Genomic DNA, 20,673 nt, shown 5'->3' with positions numbered 1-20,673 from the left:
GTTTGAGTTGTATTTGATCCAAAATGCCACCAGAAGGCGCTGTGGTGTCATTAATCCATAGGAGGCATCTACTGAAGTTCTTCCTGCGTGAACTAAAAAATATCAGGATAGAAACGTAATTTAACACATTTACACAAATATCAAACCAAATCAAGGACAATCTGGAAATATTTACACAAATGGACAACAAGATATTTTACTGCAATGTTCTGGACCAAGGATCAAAAAGCTGGTTTCAAACTCATCATTTGCTTGTAAGACGTAAATCTTCTTTGGTGAAATAGTGATTTGAACCCAAAACTCATTTCAAATAAGAGACACTTGAATTTAACTTAACTTCAGCACCAGGATCTGCCGTCACATCAGTAAGCTAATGTTATTATATAGGTTATTATATATATATATATATATATGAGGTCAGTTTCATCACACCATTGAACATAATCAGCTCAGTATCCAGATTATAGTATATTTATGCTTAAACGTTTTATGGTGAGGGAAGTTTTCTGTACTCATGGAGGCTGAAAATAAATTAATAAATACTACTACTAATAATAATAATGTAAATTGAAGATGAATAATATTGTTGAATTAGTGACTAATTAAACTTGATATTATATATTATATAAAGCTGTAACAACTATTAATGTAAACCAGCAAACTGATGGACTAAAAAACTAAGTTAAACATAAAAACCACACCCTTTTCTCTTGAATGAGGGTTTGGCTTTATTCATTAATTATTTTTTTCGTATTGGAAGATAAAAAACATTACGAATTCCAAGGGCGTCTGTAACAATTAACATTAACATCAACAAGGCATGAATATATGAGAAAGCTGCAGTTCATGACCGGGAACCTGTCAGAGTCAATAAACTGAGATAAAGACATAAATAATAACACAATTATACACATTTATTCATTTGTAGTTACATTGACATTTTTTATTTTAGCTGGATCAGTCCTCGCTTATCTCACCTTTTCACAGTCAGTGAATCTTGGTCGGCCTCCCTTTACTGGTTCCCTTCACAGGACTGGGGACAACCCTGAGAAAGAGACGCATCAACATCTGCTTCACTGCACGTTCACTCCTCACAGAAGCGAATATCACCTTTTTCCTTTTGACCCTCTTACCTCCTCCTGCATCGAGGACACACTCTGCCCCACACCGTCCGCACCGTGGCCTCCCTCAGAGCCGGGCTCCCCCACAGGTACACGGCCGGTGTGCACACGGCGTTCAGACGGGCCATGATGGCGAACAGATTGGTGGCCTCGTTCCTAAACACGAGCCCTCGCCCCACTATCAGTCTGAGCACGATGTTGACAAAGGAGGGGCACCACAACACCAAGAAGCTAATGACAACAAAGATGATGATTCTCAGAGACTCCTTGTTGTTTTCTCTCTCTGCGCTGGGGGGGTCTTTCTCCAGCTGGTACCTGGCTATCACGTACAGTTTGATGGTCATGACCACCTTGGTGAGCACGATGACCTGCAAGCTGACGATGCCGAAGACGTACATCTGCACAGCTTTGGAGAGAGGCAGGAAATTTTGAATGAGCAGCAGCACGAAGACGTGGAACCAGCAGTACACGTTTGTGGAGATGATCACACCCCGGGTGACAAAGCGCGTGTACGCGAAGGGGTGGCACACGGCAAAATATCGATCGAACTGCGCGAATAAAAAGGTCATAATGTTCACCCCGAGCAGGGACGGTAACACGTGATAAGTCCCGTTTCTGGACGGGAAGCCCTCCTGCACATCGAACAGACCCAGGTAGTACACTGACAGCCCCACCAGCGTGTCACAGATGCTGGTGTTCAGCATGAAAATGAACCTGTTCTGCAGCCGCAGCGCTCTGGTGCACAAAATGCTGATGACCACCGGCCCAGCTAAAAGAACCGCGGCCGTGGCGAATAAGATCTGAAAGATAAAGATGAGGTAATCGACAGGACTGTTAAAGTCCACAGAGAGACGAAGCACCGCTCCTGTCACGGGGGGTGTGAGGTTGGAGAGGAGCATGGTTTCTGTAAAGCTGCCTCGTTTATTTGTCTTTATATTGTACAGGTGATAACAAAGTGTCCCCATGAGGAATGACCTAATGCCACTCCTCATGTCAATCATTAAGCTTTTATTTCCCCCAACATTTTATTATCTTAAAGACATTTTATCATTTAAAACTGCAAAAAGTCAGAATTTTGTGTTTCAGTTTTTCTTTAATTGTAATTCAGTTTTAACATTAACTTGCAGATAGACCCATGTTCATTAAAAACGCCTCTTTGTTAAATTGACAAAAATAATTATCACACAATATTTCCCCCAAACTTCCACAAGCCAACATGCTTTTACTTTTCTTCTGCTCGCCACAAATACATAGATTGACAGTGAAGAGCTTATGATTCATTATTCATTTATCTTATCAGTTGTATAGAAATCATCATTGGTCACTAATCACTCATTGTTTTCTGGTGATTCACCGACTGAACCCAGTTTATCAAAATTATTTTATGTATAGTTTGAACAGTGCATAATCTAAATGCAGACACTTCTTAGTTTTCCATCATAATGACTTTTCCAGCTTGAGATAATGTTATATATTACAACGCAGCTATACGTCGACACATACTATACATAATCCCCTTTGTGGTGAGGAAACGGCCTCATGAGAAGGGATTTACAAACAGCAGGTCAACACGTCACACATGAGAGAATAGAGGCGTCATGACTTTAATTCCAAGAAAAACGCTAAATTGATATAAGTGCTTTACTGAGACAAGAAATCCACTTGCACAGCGAATAGAAATTGATATGAAAAACTAATATAATATCGCTGACCGATTTTATCTTAAAAGTGCATGATTTTAGAATATCACAATATCACAGACGCGAGCAAGGTGCGATGACATTGGGAAGTAAAAATAAGCTCGTGGGCTAGACTGCAGAAGCTTAACCCACACAGAGATGCCCTCCTGTTTTAAAGTCAATGTTTACTTCGTGCAGACCTCACACTTTCCATGATGAAGTTCAGGGATGTGATGATGGATAGGAGGGAGACAGTGATAGATTGGCTGATGATCATAGATATCCCATTTCTCTTTGAGTTTCATTTCTCTTGAATTGTAGAAGGTAGCTATAGAAGTTAAATATTGTCTTCATTATTGTTGGAGGCGTAGCCCACTAGTTAAACACTGCAGCCACCATGGCTCGTGTAGTGTGTGGGGGTAATTAGTCAGTTTTATTTATCAACAACAACACGGAGCTGACCGAGGTCCTGAACCTGCCGGTATCAGTGGAGCTGTCCGAGCCATGGTGCTGAACCTGTGGCTGGTTAATACCATCACATTATAAATGAAGATAAGCATTAAAGGGATAGTTCACCCCAAAAAATGTAATTAACTTATCTACTCACCACTGGGCCGATGGAGGGGTGGGTGATATGTTTGAGTCCACAAAACACGTTAGGAGTCTCAGGGGCAAAGAGTGTTTCAGCCAAATCCAAAACAATTGAAGTAAGAGGTGACCACTTTTTCAAACGTATAGAAACAACAGGAAACAAAAACGTTGTGTAAATGACACCATTTCGAGTCGTATTTGAATGTCGGGGCTTACGGACACAGTGTAATGAGACCCAGTTCTATTTGAGTCCTCCCTTTTTCACCTGTGCCAGCCGTGAAGTCACTGACCACTGTTAGATGATCAGAATCAGCTTTATTTGCCATGTTTGTGTACAAGATACTAGGAACATGACTCGGGTTAAATTGTGCTCAGTGTACATACACAGATACAAAGACAATTATCAACAGAATGCAAGAAACTACCAAAATAAACATATTATGTGCAATTAGAGTTAGACTGTACAAGACAGTAGTGCAACCGGAAACAAGATGTGCAAAGGTGGACAAAAAAAACTATTAACTACTAACTAATACTACTAATACTACTACTAACTGTGACCAGAGGAGAAAAGTGCAGTATACTGCAAAGATGCTACAACAAATATGGACATAAACCTTCTCTATTTCTTCCATGAACACCTGATCAAGTTCATTTTTAGGCTTTATTGATGTCTAACTAATGATGCACCAAATGTGTTTTATGGATTAACAAAATAAACTTTCAGGTTTTTGGCACCTAACACATGGAATGGGTTACAGACTGATTTTCAGCTTCAAAACCTTCTAGTGTTGAACAAGTTTAAAACTCTGGTAAAATTGTATATTTGTTTAATATGACCAAGTTTTTTATGTTATGAATCTGTTTGTGAGGAAATAAAAAAAAGAGTCAGACTTGTTTTGCAAAACCTGAAAAATCAGTTTAGTTTAGTTTTATTTAGTTCTATATGTTCTTTTCAATATCAGGACTATAAAATGTAATGATAATACAAACTGAAAATGATAATTAGTCATGTATTGTAATTGCAGGCTGTTGTTGTTTTTAAGCCTGTTACTTCACTTGGTGACCTGATGTCCAGGGAATTACAGCCACAGGTGGACGTGAGCGTATCTTGACTGTGCTTCTTAAACCAGAGCAGAAGTAAACCCTCTCAGTTGTCAGGTCTCAGTGGCTCTGCTGCTGCCACTCGTCACTGAAGACCTGAACTCTTCGGCTGCACACATGTGTGTTCTCTGCACCGATGAGTAACAGCAGCCTGCAGGGCCTGTCTCTAGCTCTGCCCCTCACCAGCTTTGGCAATGTGTTGATGTTTCTCTTCAGTGTTTCCTTGGCTTTCAGCATCATCTTCCTCAACATGTCCGTGTGTGTCTCCATACTGCTGAACAGGGCTCTGCGCAGCGAGAACCGCTTCATGTACATGCTGAGCACCTGCTTCAGTGACATCTGCACCGGCGTGTCTTATTACTATGTGGGGGTCCTGGATGTGAAGGACAACTTCGACTCCCCTACGAGAACATATTTAGTCGTGCCCACATTTTTAGGTCTGTCCTACATGGCCGTCCTGGCCGCGCAGGCCGACAGGTACCACGCTGTGGTGTCACCTTTCCAATACTTGCGCCGCATGACGCGCAACAGAACCGTGGTGGTCATCTGCGGGTACTGGCTCTACGCCTTCCTCATCGTGGCCGTGAATAACCTGGTCCCAGTCGGCGTGGCCAGAAATTTCATTGGCATTGGCACGTTTGTGAGCAACATCTTCACAGTGATTATAATGATAGGACTGAACATCAGGCTGTTCATCATAGCCAGGTTCCAGCTGGAGAAGGAGCCACCCTCCGTGGAGAGGGACACCAAGCGCTCCTCGGTGTATCTCATACTGGTGGTGGTTATGTTCTTTCTGGCGATGTGGCTTCCACTTTTATGTCATGTTGTAGTCTGTAACTTATCTGACTCGGTGTGTTACATCTTTAAGAATGAGGGCACCGACCCTCTGCGTATTTTACCCCGAGTGAACGCTGCCCTCACCCCCATCCTGTACATCTGCGGCTGCTCCCCGCTCAGAGCCACGCTGCTCACCAAGGTGTGGAGGCCCTGCTGCAGGAGGAGGTAAGAGAGGCTGGTGAGGGGGCTGCCTGCAGATGTGTGTCATGATGCTCACATCTGGCTCCACGTAAACATCTGATCACAGCTTGAATCACTTTACAGATGTTGCAGAAAACTAACTTTTATTGTTTCATTTATGTGCGTAAAGGCACTGCAGTGATCTGAATGTCCCTCCGAATGACTAAGAGTTATCACATATTGTAGATGGAGTATAATACATATTGCATGTTTTGTACGTTATGCCTTTATGTGTTGAAATTTTCTTTTTTGTTAGATCTTCCTTTAAATCCCTGGGCTCTCGGTTTTTTTAATGCCATAAAACAGCAAGACAAATATCCTAAGTAATTATTTTTCTGACAATAATTCATTGAAACTTGAAATTGTTTAAAACGTCTTTTCCCATCTCTTCCAGTCTCGTGGGTTTCATGGGAGATGTTGGAAATGTTTCATCAGGCACTCGGCAGATCCATAAACTGTATTTAACACCTTCATGTTTCATGTGTTGTCAAATCACAGTGAACAAATTACAGATGTTATTCCACAAATAACTGATGGAAATGAGGCTGAAAATGAACATGTATAATATGGAGTAATTGTTATTTGTAATATTACACATATAAATAAAAAATGAAAGGTTGTCATTGATGTTTTTTAAAAATCTTGAATAGTTTCTTAACAAATATGTTCGACATAAACCTTCTCTATTTCCCTTATGAACACCTGATCAAATTCAGTTTCAACCACTAGAGGGAGCAATGACCCCTTGTTTCTCTATGGATGTCTCACTAATGTTGCACCAAATAAGGTTTATGGATTTTGGATATGATTCTTTTTTCCCTCACACCAGCGTTACAAGTGTTTTATGTCTGTAAATTCTCAATTCAGTTTCTGTTCAGTATTCAATATGCAGCATTTACAATATGAATGTATAAAAGTGTAATCCACTCATAACTTGGTAAACACACTTATTTTCTAAGACCTTGAGAAATTTCCTAAAAATAAGACATTAATGAAACAAGTTTACCGCTGGTAAAAAGTCAGTTTGTCTGAATATAAACACTTTAAACAGTTAACACATGTTGTTGGCAGTTTGTTTGTTTAGCTGTTGAAGTAGCAGTCGAACACAAAGAGGCAGGAGTGGCCCTCAACTGTGATCACATTAAGAAATTACTGAATTAGGAAATTTAACTTTCAGGTTTTTGGCACCTAACACGGGATAAGTTACAGATTGATTTTCAGCTTCAAAACCTTCTAGTGTTCAACAAGTTTAAAACTCTGGTAAAATATCTAATGTGCAAGTGTTTAATATGATCAAGTTTTAATGTTATTAATCTGTTTGTTAATTACTTCTACTGTTGGAACTTGCTGCTATTCTTGGCCAGGTCGTCCTTATGAAAGAGAGAAAATAAATAAAAGAACCAGACTGTTCCAGACTTGTTTAGCAGAACCTGAAAAATTATATAAATTTAGTTTTATTGAGATGTATATGTTCTTTCAAATCTGAATTGTTATGTCATAATGTGCCTGTGAGCAGGGCCTGATTGCTTAGTGTCACAGTGTCTGTGACACAATCAGTCACAAGTATGATTTATGGTTTAAATAGATTAATTCATGTCTGTATTTTTATTTTCTTGACAAATATTCATCCACAACACTGTACAGTCAACTATGCACTTCCTTGGATCCTCAGCAACTCAACTGACTAGTCTGAGGTTGATGGGATGAGAAACAGTGATGCTTTGACTTAGAGTTTGAACAGTTGGTGATCATGACTGAGTGTCTTCCAGTAGCTCGGTCTCCAGAAACCTTTGTTCACATGATCTGTTTGTTACTAGTGAGACTGGAAACTTTATTATGCATTAATACAACACTTACACAGCACCCGTCTCTTCTGCCAGGTCTAATAGTGTTGGTGGTTTGATTTTCCTCTGAGGGAAAGAAACTATTCATGACTGCGTCTGCTTTATTCACAATACAATATACTGGGAATGTCGTCTCACTGTACAGATGTAAATAATTTCTGTTCATCTGCATGAACTTTAACAGGATAAAACTGATAATCAATGTACATTCCTTTTCTTATGGTAAATAAATCTAAAATGAAACTTTTTGCAGAACAGACCTTCATTTGTTTGCTTTCTTGCGGTTCACATTTGTAAAACTTCACACTCAGTTTTCCACAGGGGAAAGATCAGGTGTCGCATTGAATTTTCCACACTGAGGCTTCTGAATATTTTTGATTAGTTGTTCTTTGTCTATGCTTGTAACAGATTGCTAATGTTAATAGGTTGGTAACTTTATTGATCCATGTAGCCCATGCTTCAGCATATCATGAATTATATAAATGGGTGAGGGATGCACACTGCAGAAGTGAAAGAGATAAATCTAGTCTGAAGTTAGAGCGGCCAAGCCTGGCTCATAAACATCCTAGCACAAATCTGATGGTACAAGTTTTCACCATGAAAATAAACCTGTTTTGAATGTGTAGTGCAACAGTTGCAGGGAATAAAATCTGGAATATAAAGATTAAATAGTCATCAGTGTCTCTTCCTGTCACCGAGTGTGTGATGTTGTAGAAGAGTGATGTTTAGGCTGAAGTGGTGAAGTGAAATGATTGTTTTATATGTAAGATCAGCTGTGGAGTCACCAGCCTTTTTTCTCCTAACATACAAACACCAGCCTCGTGCAGAAGTCCAGTGTCAAAGTTAAACTTCCACTAAAGTCACATGGTAAATTCTTTCCCTTCTTTAGGCTTTTATTCAGCTTTTATTGTGCTGTCATATAAAAAAAACGTCCTCGTCCTGATGCAGCAGAAATATATAAATAATGTTATTATAATAATACTATAATGAACAAAGCTAATATTCTTCCTTTGATAAAACACATGCAATGTTGTTGGAAAGTATGAACCTGATAACTAGGGAGACAACTTGAAAAATATATAATAGAATAGAATATCACATATTAATAGTATTTTATTTACAAGAGCTTTTATTACTCGTTTGAGTTGTATTTGATCCAAAATGCCACCAGAAGGCGCTGTGGTGTCATTAATCCATAGGAGGCATCTACTGAAGTTCTTCCTGCGTGAACTAAAAAATATCAGGATAGAAACGTAATTTAACACATTTACACAAATATCAAACCAAATCAAGGACAATCTGGAAATATTTACACAAATGGACAACAAGATATTTTACTGCAATGTTCTGGACCAAGGATCAAAAAGCTGGTTTCAAACTCGTCATCATTTGCTTGTAAGACGTAAATCTTCTTTGGTGAAATAGTGATTTGAACCCAAAACTCATTTCAAATAAGAGACACTTGAATTTAACTTAACTTCAGCACCAGGATCTGCCGTCACATCAGTAAGCTAATGTTATTATATAGGTTATTATATATATATATATATATATATATATGAGGTCAGTTTCATCACACCATTGAACATAATCAGCTCAGTATCCAGATTATAGTATATTTATGCTTAAACGTTTTATGGTGAGGGAAGTTTTCTGTACTCATGGAGGCTGAAAATAAATTAATAAATACTACTACTAATAATAATAATGTAAATTGAAGATGAATAATATTGTTGAATTAGTGACTAATTAAACTTGATATTATATATTATATAAAGCTGTAACAACTATTAATGTAAACCAGCAAACTGATGGACTAAAAAACTAAGTTAAACATAAAAACCACACCCTTTTCTCTTGAATGAGGGTTTGGCTTTATTCATTAATTATTTTTTTCGTATTGGAAGATAAAAAACATTACGAATTCCAAGGGCGTCTGTAACAATTAACATTAACATCAACAAGGCATGAATATATGAGAAAGCTGCAGTTCATGACCGGGAACCTGTCAGAGTCAATAAACTGAGATAAAGACATAAATAATAACACAATTATACACATTTATTCATTTGTAGTTACATTGACATTTTTTATTTTAGCTGGATCAGTCCTCGCTTATCTCACCTTTTCACAGTCAGTGAATCTTGGTCGGCCTCCCTTTACTGGTTCCCTTCACAGGACTGGGGACAACCCTGAGAAAGAGACGCATCAACATCTGCTTCACTGCACGTTCACTCCTCACAGAAGCGAATATCACCTTTTTCCTTTTGACCCTCTTACCTCCTCCTGCATCGAGGACACACTCTGCCCCACACCGTCCGCACCGTGGCCTCCCTCAGAGCCGGGCTCCCCCACAGGTACACGGCCGGTGTGCACACGGCGTTCAGACGGGCCATGATGGCGAACAGATTGGTGGCCTCGTTCCTAAACACGAGCCCTCGCCCCACTATCAGTCTGAGCACGATGTTGACAAAGGAGGGGCACCACAACACCAAGAAGCTAATGACAACAAAGATGATGATTCTCAGAGACTCCTTGTTGTTTTCTCTCTCTGCGCTGGGGGGGTCTTTCTCCAGCTGGTACCTGGCTATCACGTACAGTTTGATGGTCATGACCACCTTGGTGAGCACGATGACCTGCAAGCTGACGATGCCGAAGACGTACACCTGCACAGCTTTGGAGAGAGGCAGGAAATTTTGAATGAGCAGCTGCACGTAGACTTGGAACCAGCAGTACACGTTTATGGAGATGATCACACCCCGGGTGACAAAGCGCGTGTACGCGAAGGGGTGGCACACGGCAAAATATCGATCGAACTGCGCGAATAAAAAGGTCATAATGTTCACCCCGAGCAGGGACGGTAACACGTGATAAGTCCCGTTTCTGGACGGGAAGCCCTCCTGCACATCGAACAGACCCAGGTAGTACACTGACAGCCCCACCAGCGTGTCACAGATGCTGGTGTTCAGCATGAAAATGAACCTGTTCTGCAGCCGCAGCGCTCTGGTGCACAAAATGCTGATGACCACCGGCCCAGCTAAAAGAACCGCGGCCGTGGCGAATAAGATCTGAAAGATAAAGATGAGGTAATCGACAGGACTGTTAAAGTCCACAGAGAGACGAAGCACCGCTCCTGTCACGGGGGGTGTGAGGTTGGAGAGGAGCATGGTTTCTGTAAAGCTGCCTCGTTTATTTGTCTTTATATTGTACAGGTGATAACAAAGTGTCCCCATGAGGAATGACCTAATGCCACTCCTCATGTCAATCATTAAGCTTTTATTTCCCCCAACATTTTATTATCTTAAAGACATTTTATCATTTAAAACTGCAAAAAGTCAGAATTTTGTGTTTCAGTTTTTCTTTAATTGTAATTCAGTTTTAACATTAACTTGCAGATAGACCCATGTTCATTAAAAACGCCTCTTTGTTAAATTGACAAAAATAATTATCACACAATATTTCCCCCAAACTTCCACAAGCCAACATGCTTTTACTTTTCTTCTGCTCGCCACAAATACATAGATTGACAGTGAAGAGCTTATGATTCATTATTCATTTATCTTATCAGTTGTATAGAAATCATCATTGGTCACTAATCACTCATTGTTTTCTGGTGATTCACCGACTGAACCCAGTTTATCAAAATTATTTTATGTATAGTTTGAACAGTGCATAATCTAAATGCAGACACTTCTTAGTTTTCCATCATAATGACTTTTCCAGCTTGAGATAATGTTATATATTACAACGCAGCTATACGTCGACACATACTATACATAATCCCCTTTGTGGTGAGGAAACGGCCTCATGAGAAGGGATTTACAAACAGCAGGTCAACACGTCACACATGAGAGAATAGAGGCGTCATGACTTTAATTCCAAGAAAAACGCTAAATTGATATAAGTGCTTTACTGAGACAAGAAATCCACTTGCACAGCGATGCCCTCCTGTTTTAAAGTCAATGTTTACTTCGTGCAGACCTCACACTTTCCATGATGAAGTTCAGGGATGTGATGATGGATAGGAGGGAGACAGTGATAGATTGGCTGATGATCATAGATATCCCATTTCTCTTTGAGTTTCATTTCTCTTGAATTGTAGAAGGTAGCTATAGAAGTTAAATATTGTCTTCATTATTGTTGGAGGCGTAGCCCACACTAGTTAAACACTGCAGCCACCATGGCTCGTGTAGTGTGTGGGGGTAATTAGTCAGTTTTATTTATCAACAACAACACGGAGCTGACCGAGGTCCTGAACCTGCCGGTATCAGTGGAGCTGTCCGAGCCATGGTGCTGAACCTGCGGCTGGTTAATACCATCACATTATAAATGAAGATAAGCATTAAAGGGATAGTTCACCCCAAAAAATGTAATTAACTTATCTACTCACCACTGGGCCGATGGAGGGGTGGGTGATATGTTTGAGTCCACAAAACATGTTAGGAGTCTCAGGGGCAAAGAGTGTTTCAGCCAAATCCAAAACAATTGAAGTAAGAGGTGACCACTTTTTCAAACGTATAGAAACAACAGGAAACAAAAACGTTGTGTAAATGACACCATTTCGAGTCGTATTTGAATGTCGGGGCTTACGGACACTTGGATGACACCATCAAATGACAGACGTATAGTGACCTTGGCCCATGTCTGTAATGGATTTTCCCAGAAAATACATTATACCATTTTCAAATCAGTCTTTCACCTTTGATTTCATACCTCACTTCACACACCACATAGTCCATTTTCTAAAACTGTGCACTCTTTAAAAAAAGGGGGAAATCATTCAATTTGTGATGATTAAGGACTCACGTTAATTCAAAATCAAAAACATGACATATTAGACCCGTGCTCTGGTCATTTAGTCCGTCTCCTTATGAAACCTCCTGATGATGATGATGCAGATTCAGCTTCGTTGTCATTTGTTTGTCACTCCATCAATAGTAAAACCAATTCTGAAAAGAGACAGGAGGTGAGGGTGGAGAGAAAGAGAGGGCTGCAGTCAGTGTTTCACATAGAAGATATAACAATATTATTAGTTACACACTAAATTGGACAAAAGTAAAATGTCTCACACTCAAACAGTGACATTTTAAATTGACTGTGTTGAGACCGACCTCGCCCTCCGCCCGGGGCAGATCCTCCGCCACACAGTAACCCACACGGCCCCCCGCAGCGCCGGGCTGCCCCAGATGTACAGAGCCGGGGTGACCAGTGCGTTCAGTCGAGCCAAGATGGCGAACAGGTTGGTGGCCTCGTTCCTGAACCTCAGACCTCCCCTGGTCAACTGTCTGACAATGATATTCACGAATGACGGACACCACAGCGCCAAGAAGCAAATCACCACAAACACAATGATGCGCAGCGACTCCTTCTTGTTCTCTATGTCCGCGCTGGGCGCCTCTCTCACCAGGTGGTTCCTGGCGATGATGTATAATTTAACAGTCATCAGCAGTTTGACCACAACTATAATCTGCAGAGTCATTACACCGAATGCGTTAATCTGAGCCGCTGTTGAAATTGGCACCATGCTCTGCACAGTGAGGATGGAGTAGGTGTAAATCCAACAAAATGCGCAGATGCCAATGACAAAGTACCTGCTTATGAAGCGGTTATAAAAGAATGGATGACACACAGCGAGGTAACGATCAAACTGAGCGAACAGGAAGGTCAACACATTTACACCGAGGAATGAGGGCAAGATGTAAAACGTGCCGTTCCTGGAGGGGTAGCCCTCCTGGACGTCGAAGAGGCCGAGGTAGTAGACCGAGAAGCCGGTCAGCGTGTCACTGATGCTCGTGTTCAGCATGAATATGAAGCGGTTCTGGCCTCGCAGAGACCGGGTGCAGGAGATCCCGATCACCACCGAGCCGGCGACCAGCGCCGCGCTGGTGGCGAACACAATGTGGAAGATGAAGATGAGGAAGTCCTCCGGAGTGTTGAAGTCCACCGACAGAGGGACGGTGGCGTTAAGGAGCATCCTGGTGCTCCACCAGAGGAAGAGCACGCGTGACACTTATAAAGGCCACATCCTGGATGGATCCTATGGAGTAGACGCACACCTCCTGATCTCTAGAGGGCAGAGGCTTTAGCATAAACAAATGATATGTTGTATAAAAACAACAGGTCTGAATGATGCCTTGTCATTTGAAGACCCTCGTGCATGGTGATGGTGAAAACATGGGGATGTTGGGTTATTCTGCGACCCTCTACCTAAAATGAATTCCCTCTCACCTGAAGCGTGAGGTGTCCATCACCCTGGAAAACCTTTATCAAGTTTCTATCACTTTTTGTTCAACACTTTCATGCCTCTCATTCAGGGTAAACCTTGTTCAACAGAAATGGTGTTTTATTCCAACCGACTAATCCAGCATTATCTCCTGAATATTACGTTTCTTTTTAATTTAACTGCAACATCTAATGAGTTTTATTGGAAATGTATATGTTCATGTGGCCTATATTTAACACTACAATGTGCACGACCGTCAAACCCTCAGAATCAAAAGGCAACGAAAGAGCTGTGACCTGTAGATAAACGCGACTGAAGTCATCCCCAGACCACACTCTTCTCCTCACCTCAAAAAGCCACTGTAAAAGTTAAAAGTGTAGAATAATAATGCTGGAGTCATGACTTTCAAAGTTTTAGTTTGTAACATTGGTTATTTTGAAAAATAAATAAAACAGAACCAAAAACGCTGTATATGAATTCCCTATAATGTTTATAGGGGATTCATATACAGATTTTTCCAAATGTGCAAATCAACACCATCCTCATCCTAGTTTTGTCCAGGACACAGGCCGTGTTTGTTTTTGCCGTGTAGAAACAGGGCTAAACAGTGTAATGAGACCCAGTTCTGTTTGAGTCCTCCCTTTTTCACCTGTGCCAGCATGGAAGTCACTGACGACTGTTAGATGATCAGAATCAGCTTTATTTGCCATGTTTGTGTACGAGATACTAGGAACATGACTCGGGCAGACAAAAAAAACTATTAACTACTAACTAATACTACTAATACTACTACTAACTGTGACCAGAGGACAAAAGTGCAGTATACTGCAAAGATGCTACAACAAATATGGACATAAATCTTCTCTATTTCTTCCATGAACACCTGATCAAGTTCATTTTTAGGCTTTATTGATGTCTAACTAATGATGCACAAAATGTGTTTTATGGATTAACAAAATAAACTTTCAGGTTTTTGGCACCTAACACATGGAATGGGTTACAGACTGATTTTCAGCTTCAAAACCTTCTAGTGTTGAACAAGTTTAAAACTCTGAGCGTATCTTGACTGTGCTTCTTAAACCAGAGCAGAAGTAAACCCTCTCAGTTGTCAGGTGTCAGTGGCTCTGCTGCTGCCACTCGTCACTGAAGACCTGAACTCTGTGCACACATGTTCTCTGCACCGATGAGTAACAGCAGCCTGCAGGGCCTGTCTCTAGCTCTGCCCCTCAACAGCTTTGGCAATGTGTTGATGTTTCTCTTCAGTGTTTCCTTGGCTTTCAGCATCATCTTCCTCAACATGTCCGTGTGTGTCTCCATACTGCTGAACAGGGCTCTGCGCAGCGAGAACCGCTTCATGTACATGCTGAGCACCTGCTTCAGTGACATCTGCACCGGCGTGTCTTATTACTATGTGGGGGTCCTGGATGTGAAGGACAACTTCGACTCCCCTACGAGAACATATTTAGTCGCGCCCATATTTTTAGGTCTGTCCTACATGGCCATCCTGGCCGCGCAGGCCGACAGGTACCACGCTGTGGTGTCACCTTTCCAATACTTGCGCCGCATGACGCGTAACAGAACCGTGATGGTCATCTGCGGGTACTGGCTCTACGCCTTCCTCATCGTGGCCGTGAATAACCTGGTCCCACTCGGCGTGGCCAGAAAGATCATGAGCATTGCCACGTTTGTGGGCAACATCTTCACAGTGATTATAATGATAGGACTGAACATCAGGCTGTTCATCATAGCCAAGTTCCAGCTGGAGAAGGAGCCACCCTCCGTGGAGAGGGACACCAAGCGCTCCTCGGTGTATCTCATACTGGTGGTGGCTATGTTCTTTCTGATGACGTGGCTTCCACTCTTATGTCATGTTATAGTCTGTAACTTATCTGGCTCAGTGTGTTTCACCTTTAAGAATGAGGGCACCGACCCTATGCGTATTTTACCCCGAGTGAACGCTGCCCTCACCCCCATCCTGTACATCTGCGGCTGCTCCCCGCTCAGAGCCACGCTGCTCACCAAGGTGTGGAGGCCCTGCTGCAGGAGGAGGTAAGAGAGGCTGGTGAGGGGGCTGCCTGCAGATGTGTGTCATGATGCTCACATCTGGCTCCACGTAAACATCTGATCACAGCTTGAATCACTTTACAGATGTTGCAGAAAACTAACTTTTATTGTTTCATTTATGTGCGTAAAGGCACTGCAGTGATCTGAATGTCCCTCCGAATGTTTAAGAGTTATCACATATTGTAGATGGAGTATAATACATATTGCATGTTTTGTACGTTATGCCTTTACGTGTTGAAATGTTCTTTTTTGTTAGATCTTCCTTTAAATCCCTGGGCTCTCGGTTTTTTTAATGCTATAAAACAGCAAGACAAATATCCTAAGTGCTTATTTTTCTGACAATAATTAATTGAAACTTGAAATTGTTTAAAACGTCTTTTCCCATCTCTTCCAGTCTCGTGGGTTTCATGGGAGATGTTGGAAATGTTTCATCAGGCACTCGGCACATCCATAAACTGTATTTAACACCTTCATGTTTCATGTGTTGTCAAATCACAGTGAAGAAATTACAGATGTTATTCCACAAATAACTGATGGAAATGAGGCTGAAAATGAACATGTATAATATGGAGTAATTGTTATTTGTAATATTACACAATTAAATAAAAAATTAAAGGTTGTCAATGATGTTTTTTAAAAATCTTGAACAGTTTCTTAACAAATATGTTCGACATAAACCTTCTCTATTTCCCTTATGAACACCTGATCAAATTCAGTTTCAACCACTAGAGGGAGCAATGACCCCTTGTTTCTCTATGGATGTCTCACTAATGTTGCACCAAATAAGGTTTATGGATTTTGGATATGATTCTTTTTTCCCACACACCAGCGTTACAAGTGTTTTATGTCTGTAAATTCTCAATTCAGTTTCTGTTCAAAGTGAAAGTAAAAGTGTAATCCACTCATAACTTGGTAAACACACTTATTTTCTAAGACCTTGAGAAATTTCCTAAAAATAAGACATTAATGAATCAAGTTTACCGCTGGTAAAAAGTCAGTTTGTCTGAATATAAACACTTTAAACAGTTAACACATGTTGTTGGCAGTTTGTTTGTTTAGCTGTTGAAGTAGCAGTCGAACACAAAGAGGCAGGAGTGGCCCTCAACTGTGATCACATTAAGAAATTACTGAATTAGGAAATATAACTTTCAGGTTTTTGGCACCTAACACGGGATAAGTTACAGATTGATTTTCAGCTTCAAAACCTTCTAGTGTTCAACAAGTTTAAAACTCTGGTAAAATATCTAATGTGCAAGTGTTTAATATGATCAAGTTTTAATGTTATTAATCTGTTTGTTAATTACTTCTACTGTTGGAACTTGCTGCTATTCTTGACCAGGTCGTCCTTATGAAAGAGAGACAATAAATAAAAGAACCAGACTGTTCCAGACTTGTTTAGCAGAACCTGAAAAATAATATAAATTTAGTTTTATTGAGATGTATATGTTCTTTCAAATCTGAATTGTTATGTCATAATGTGCCTGTGTGCAGGGCCTGAGTGCTTAGTGTCACAGTGTATGTGACACAATCAGTCACAAGTATGATTTCGGGTTTAAATAGATTAATTCATGTCTGTATTTTTATTTTCTTGACAAATATTCATCCACAACACTGTACAGTCAACTATGCACTTCCTTGGATCCTCAGCAACTCAACTGACTAGTCTGAGGTTGATGGGATGAGAAACAGTGATGCTTTGACTTAGAGTTTGAACAGTTGGTGATCATGACTGAGTGTCTTCCAGTAGCTCGGTCTCCAGAAACCTTTGTTCACATGATCTGTTTGTTACTAGTGAGACTGGAAACTTTATTATGCATTAATACAACACTTACACAGCACCCGTCTCTTCTGCCAGGTCTAATAGTGTTGGTGGTTTGATTTTCCTCTGAGGGAAAGAAACTATTCATGACTGCGTCTGCTTTATTCACAATACAATATACTGGGAATGTCGTCTCACTGTACAGATGTAAATAATTTCTGTTCATCTGCATGAACTTTAACAGGATAAAACTGATAATCAATGTACATTCCTTTTCTTATGGTAAATAAATCTAAAATGAAACTTTTTGCAGAACAGACCTTCATTTGTTTGCTTTCTTAGGTTCACATTTGTAAAACTTCACACTCAGTTTTCCACAGGGGAAAGATCAGGTGTCGCATTGAATTTTCCACACTGAGGCTTCTGAATATTTTTGATTAGTTCTTTGTCTATGCTTGTAACAGATTGCTAATGTTAGTAGGTTGGTAACTTTATTGATCCATGTAGCCCATGCTTCAGCATATCATGAATTATATAAATGGGTGAGGGATGCACACTGCAGAAGTGAAAGAGATAAATCTAGTCTGAAGTTAGAGCGGCCAGGCCTGGCTCATAAACATCCTAGCACAAATCTGATGGTACAAGTTTTCACCATGAAAATAAACCTGTTTTGAATGTGTAGTGCAACAGTTGCAGGGAATAAAATCTGGAATATAAAGATTAAATAGTCATCAGTGTCTCTTCCTGTCACCGAGTGTGTGATGTTGTAGAAGAGTGATGTTTAGGCTGAAGTGGTGAAGTGAAATGATTGTTTTATATGTAAGATCAGCTGTGGAGTCACCAGCCTTTTTTCTCCTAACATACAAACACCAGCCTCGTGCAGAAGTCCAGTGTCAAAGTTAAACTTCCACTAAAGTCACATGGTAAATTCTTTCCCTTCTTTAGGCTTTTATTCAGCTTTTATTGTGCTGTCATATAAAAAAAACGTCCTCGTCCCGAGGCAGCAGAAATATATAAATAATGTTATTATAATAATACTATAATAAACAAAGCATAACATTCTTCCTTTGCTAAAACATATGCAATTTTGTTGGAAAGTATGAACCTGATAACCTGGGAGACAACTTGACAAATATAGAATAGAATATAATATCACCTATTGATAGTATTTTATTTACAAGAGCTTTTATTACTCGTTTGAGTTGTATTTGATCCAAAATGCCACCAGAAGGCGCTGTGGTGTCATTAATCCATAGGAGGCATCTACTGAAGTTCTTCCTGCGTGAACTAAAAAAATCAGGATAGAAACGTAATTTAACATATTAACACAAATATCAAACCACATCAAGGACAATCTGGAAATATTTACACAAATGGACAACAAGATATATATATATATATATATATATATATATGAGTCAGTTTCATCACACCATTGAACATAATCAGCTCAGTATCCAGATTATAGTATATTCATGCTTAAACGTTTTATGGTGAGGGAAGTTTTCTGTACTCATGGAGGCTGAAAATAAATAAACTAAGAATCAAAGATGAATAATATTGTTGAATTAGTGACTAATTAAACTTAATATTATATATTATATAAAGCTATAACAACTATTAAAGTGAGCCAGCAAACTGATGGACTAAAAAACTAAGTCAAACATAAAAACCACACCCTTTTCTCTTGAATGAGGGTTTGGCTTTATTCATTAATTATTTTTTTCGTATTGGAAGATAAAAAACATTACGAATTCCAAGGGCGTCTGTAACAATTAACATTAACATCAACAAGGCCTGAATATATGAGAAAGCTGCAGTTCATGACCGGGAACCTGTCAGAGTCAATAAACTGAGATAAAGAGATAAATAATAACACAATTATACACATTTATTCATTTGTAGTTACATTGACATTTTTTATTTTAGCTGGATCAGTCCTCGCTTATCTCACCTTTTCACAGTCAGTGAATCTTGGTCGGCCTCCCTTTACTGGTTCCCTTCACAGGACTGGGGACAACCCTGAGAAAGAGACGCATCAACATCTGCTTCACTGCACGTTCACTCCTCACAGAAGCGAATATCACCTTTTTCCTTTTGACCCTCTTACCTCCTCCTGCATCGAGGACACACTCTGCCCCACACCGTCCGCACCGTGGCCTCCCTCAGAGCCGGGCTCCCCCACAGGTACACGGCCGGTGTGCACACGGCGTTCAGACGGGCCATGATGGCGAACAGATTGGTGGCCTCGTTCCTAAACACGAGCCCTCGCCCCACTATCAGTCTGAGCACGATGTTGACAAAGGAGGGGCACCACAACACCAAGAAGCTAATGACAACAAAGATGATGATTCTCAGAGACTCCTTGTTGTTTTCTCTCTCTGCGCTGGGGGGGTCTTTCTCCAGCTGGTACCTGGCTATCACGTACAGTTTGATGGTCATGACCACCTTGGTGAGCACGATGAACTGCAAGGTGACGATGCTGAAGACGTACACCTGCACAGCTTTGGAGAGAGGCAGGAAATTTTGAATGAGCAGCAGCACGAAGACGTGGAACCAGCAGTACACGTTTGTGGAGATGATCACACCCCGGGTGACAAAGCGCGTGTACGCGAAGGGGTGGCACACGGCAAAATATCGATCGAACTGCGCGAATAAAAAGGTCATAATGTTCACCCCGAGCAGGGACGGTAACACGTGATAAGTCCCGTTTCTGGACGGGAAGCCCTCCTGCACATCGAACAGACCCAGGTAGTACACTGACAGCCCCACCAGCGTGTCACAGATGCTGGTGTTCAGCATGAAAATGAACCTGTTCTGCAGCCGCAGCGCTCTGGTGCACAAAATGCTGATGACCACCGGCCCAGCTAAAAGAACCGCGGCCGTGGCGAATAAGATCTGAAAGATAAAGATGAGGTAATCGACAGGACTGTTAAAGTCCACAGAGAGACGAAGCACCGCTCCTGTCACGGGGGGTGTGAGGTTGGAGAGGAGCATGGTTTCTGTAAAGCTGCCTCGTTTATTTGTCTTTATATTGTACAGGTGATAACAAAGTGTCCCCATGAGGAATGACCTAATGCCACTCCTCATGTCAATCATTAAGCTTTTATTTCCCCCAACATTTTATTATCTTAAAGACATTTTATCATTTAAAACTGCAAAAAGTCAGAATTTTGTGTTTCAGTTTTTCTTTAATTGTAATTCAGTTTTAACATTAACTTGCAGATAGACCCATGTTCATTAAAAACGCCTCTTTGTTAAATTGACAAAA

The 20,673-nt window shown here is 40.6% G+C and overlaps 6 protein-coding genes across 6 annotated transcripts; 2 read left to right on the top strand and 4 right to left on the bottom strand.

Moving 5' to 3' along the window:
* Positions 1-1,129: 1,129 nt before the first annotated feature.
* LOC124852490 (G-protein coupled receptor 183-like) lies at positions 1,130-2,020 on the bottom strand. Its single transcript, XM_047341487.1, has one exon. The coding sequence runs from the start codon at positions 2,018-2,020 to the stop codon at positions 1,130-1,132; it is 891 nt and encodes a 296-aa protein (XP_047197443.1).
* A 2,611-nt stretch (positions 2,021-4,631) lies between these two features.
* On the top strand, positions 4,632-5,501 carry LOC118115211 (D(1)-like dopamine receptor). Its single transcript, XM_035166225.1, has one exon. The coding sequence runs from the start codon at positions 4,632-4,634 to the stop codon at positions 5,499-5,501; it is 870 nt and encodes a 289-aa protein (XP_035022116.1).
* Positions 5,502-9,632: 4,131 nt separating this feature from the next.
* Positions 9,633-10,523, bottom strand: LOC124852488 (G-protein coupled receptor 183-like). The gene has a single exon (XM_047341485.1). The coding sequence runs from the start codon at positions 10,521-10,523 to the stop codon at positions 9,633-9,635; it is 891 nt and encodes a 296-aa protein (XP_047197441.1).
* Positions 10,524-12,268: 1,745 nt separating this feature from the next.
* LOC124852387 (G-protein coupled receptor 15-like) lies at positions 12,269-13,330 on the bottom strand. Its single transcript, XM_047341279.1, has 2 exons — positions 12,468-13,330; positions 12,269-12,305 (listed from the first exon to the last, which is right to left on the bottom strand). The coding sequence occupies exons 1-2, from the start codon at positions 13,328-13,330 to the stop codon at positions 12,269-12,271; spliced, it is 900 nt and encodes a 299-aa protein (XP_047197235.1).
* A 1,432-nt stretch (positions 13,331-14,762) lies between these two features.
* LOC118115210 (adenosine receptor A2b-like) lies at positions 14,763-15,632 on the top strand. The gene has a single exon (XM_035166224.2). The coding sequence runs from the start codon at positions 14,763-14,765 to the stop codon at positions 15,630-15,632; it is 870 nt and encodes a 289-aa protein (XP_035022115.2).
* Positions 15,633-19,508: 3,876 nt separating this feature from the next.
* LOC124852489 lies at positions 19,509-20,399 on the bottom strand. The gene has a single exon (XM_047341486.1). The coding sequence runs from the start codon at positions 20,397-20,399 to the stop codon at positions 19,509-19,511; it is 891 nt and encodes a 296-aa protein (XP_047197442.1).
* Between the last annotated feature and the right edge of the window lie 274 nt (positions 20,400-20,673).

This window comes from Hippoglossus stenolepis, chromosome 9 (assembly GCF_022539355.2).
Source record: "Hippoglossus stenolepis isolate QCI-W04-F060 chromosome 9, HSTE1.2, whole genome shotgun sequence".
Classification (NCBI taxonomy): domain Eukaryota; kingdom Metazoa; phylum Chordata; class Actinopteri; order Pleuronectiformes; family Pleuronectidae; genus Hippoglossus; species Hippoglossus stenolepis.
Note: the sequence above shows the minus strand (reverse complement) of the source record. Positions and strands in the feature narration are given on the sequence as shown.